Source organism: Eupeodes corollae, chromosome 1, assembly GCF_945859685.1.
Source record: "Eupeodes corollae chromosome 1, idEupCoro1.1, whole genome shotgun sequence".
Lineage (NCBI taxonomy): Eukaryota > Metazoa > Arthropoda > Insecta > Diptera > Syrphidae > Eupeodes > Eupeodes corollae.
In genome coordinates, this window is record NC_079147.1 from 293,817,250 (window position 1) to 293,819,400 (window position 2,151).

At 39.0% G+C, this 2,151-nt stretch overlaps 1 protein-coding gene across 1 annotated transcript; it reads left to right on the forward strand.

Annotated features, from left to right (window-relative positions):
* Nucleotides 1-273: 273 nt before the first annotated feature.
* On the forward strand, nt 274-1,323 carry LOC129951457 (uncharacterized). Its single transcript, XM_056063605.1, has one exon. It carries the CDS (start codon nt 274-276, stop codon nt 1,321-1,323), a length of 1,050 nt encoding a protein of 349 aa, XP_055919580.1.
* Nucleotides 1,324-2,151: the final 828 nt, after the last annotated feature.

Sequence of the window (2,151 nt, forward strand, 5' to 3'; positions counted from 1 at the left end):
ATTTGATTCAAAAATCACGGGAACAAGAAAAAAATTGAATTCAGGCTTTTTTAATCTTTTATAAAATGTAATCATTACGGCCAATTTCATGACAAAGTTCTAGTCTCTGAGACTTGGTTTATTGATAATTTGGAACTCGATTGAGTTTCAACTCATTTCCTCATCATGTTCTTAAAAAATTATATTTTATGTGCAATAATTACATGTATTTAGAAAATACATAAACATGGACAGTTTGGAAATTAGTCATAAATAGGAGCTGTAAAATGTAAAATGTTGTGGGCTCTAATTGATGATACCATAGCAATATCGATACCAACATCTTGTAGGATGAACAATAACAGGGTTTCTACTCCTCGTGACAAATGGTTTGACAGAGACTGCTCACAAGCAAGGAAAAAATCATTTGCTTGGTTAAAGCTTGTAAGGAAGTACCCTCAAAACCCCTTTCTAAAGCGTGAATATTTGTCCGCTAACAAAACTTTAAAAGCCTTGCTTAAGTCTAAGCGTCAAGCATACTTTGAGAACATTGCACACGATCTTTCAAGTTGCAGGAACGCGTCACAGTTTTGGAGCAAAGTCCGCCTTATAAACAACGACAGTCAATTACCGCGACCTTGCCTACCGATCGAGCTGAAGGATTTATGCGAACATTTCAAAAACCTCACAAAGGACAAGTTTACTACGAGCTTCCAATTTGCTATCCCTTTTCAGGCGGATGACGCCTTGGACGCCCCTCTCTGTATCTTAGAGGTAAAGGCAGTTTTGGTTGAACTGAAATGTAACAAAGCTCCAGGATCCAACGGTATACCGCCGGAATTTTACAAATTCAGCACACCCTCATTCATCGAACACTTTACTCTAGCGCTTAACCAGGCTTTCGAAGACGGATGCATACCTACTTATTTTAAGGATTCTATCGTCACTCCCATATTCAAGAAAGGTGACCGCACTGATCCTGCAAACTATAGAGGAATATCCTTGCTGAACACTTCAATGAAAATTCTGACAAGGCTTCTATACAAAAGACTCTACGGTTGGGTTCAAGCAAATCATCTCCTTGGTGAGTCTCAAGCCGGGTTCCGCAAGAACTACTCAACGATAGACCAAATCTACTCACTCACATCCATTGCGGACATCTTCATTAAAGATAAAAAGAAGCTGTATGCCTTCTTTATAGATTTTAAAGCTGCCTTCGACACCATCGACAGAAAAGCTCTTATGCTTAAACTTACAACAAAGGTGTTTCAACAAAGTTTGGACGCATTTTGGAAAAATTTTATGAATCTACAACATCTGCAATCTCTTTCAACAACGATATAACGGAATCATACGAAGTGGAAGTAGGCGTAAGACAAGGTTGCAACTTAAGCCCTCTTTTGTTTGCACTCTTCATAGACGACATGGAGGACGATCTACAGGGTGGAGCAAAAGTTACAGCAAATCTTCTAGTGAAATCCTTAAAATTCGCCGATGACATTGTTATATTTGCTGAAACGCCTGAAAGTCTCCAGTTGATGATAAACAGAATAGCTGCATTCTGCTACAAATGGAGGCTTCAGGTAAACCTTAGCAAATCCAAGGTTATGATCTTTCGTAACGGTGGAGGCCCAAACTGTCGCAACGAAAAGTGGAGATTTGATAGCAAGGAAATCGAAGTAGTAAGTGACTACAACTACCTAGGAGTAAAGATATCAAGAAATCTGAATCTGAGAAACCACATTGTAGAGAAACTAGCCAAATCAAAAAATGCACTAAATGCAACGTGGAAGTCCATTATGCACAACAAAGACGTTCATTTCAATTCAAAGTTCCGAATTTTTGAAACAACGGCGAAGGCAGTTATGTGCTACGCCGCACAAGTATGGGGTCACAAAGAATTCAGTGAGGTGGAATATCTTTTGAGATATTTTCTAAAGAGAACTTTGAGGCTTCCAAACAGTACTCCAAATCACATTCTCATGCGCGAGACGGGTCTTCCTCCTCTATTCATTTCGACACTTAAAATGCAAGTAGACTACATAATAAAGACGTTAACCATGAACGAGAACAGGCTGCTCAAAAAAATAACTATGGTCATTTTAAGAAGGAAGTCATCTTGGTTCGAGAGCTGGAGTAGCTTAGCTACTCTTTGTGACCGTCAGCTAATTC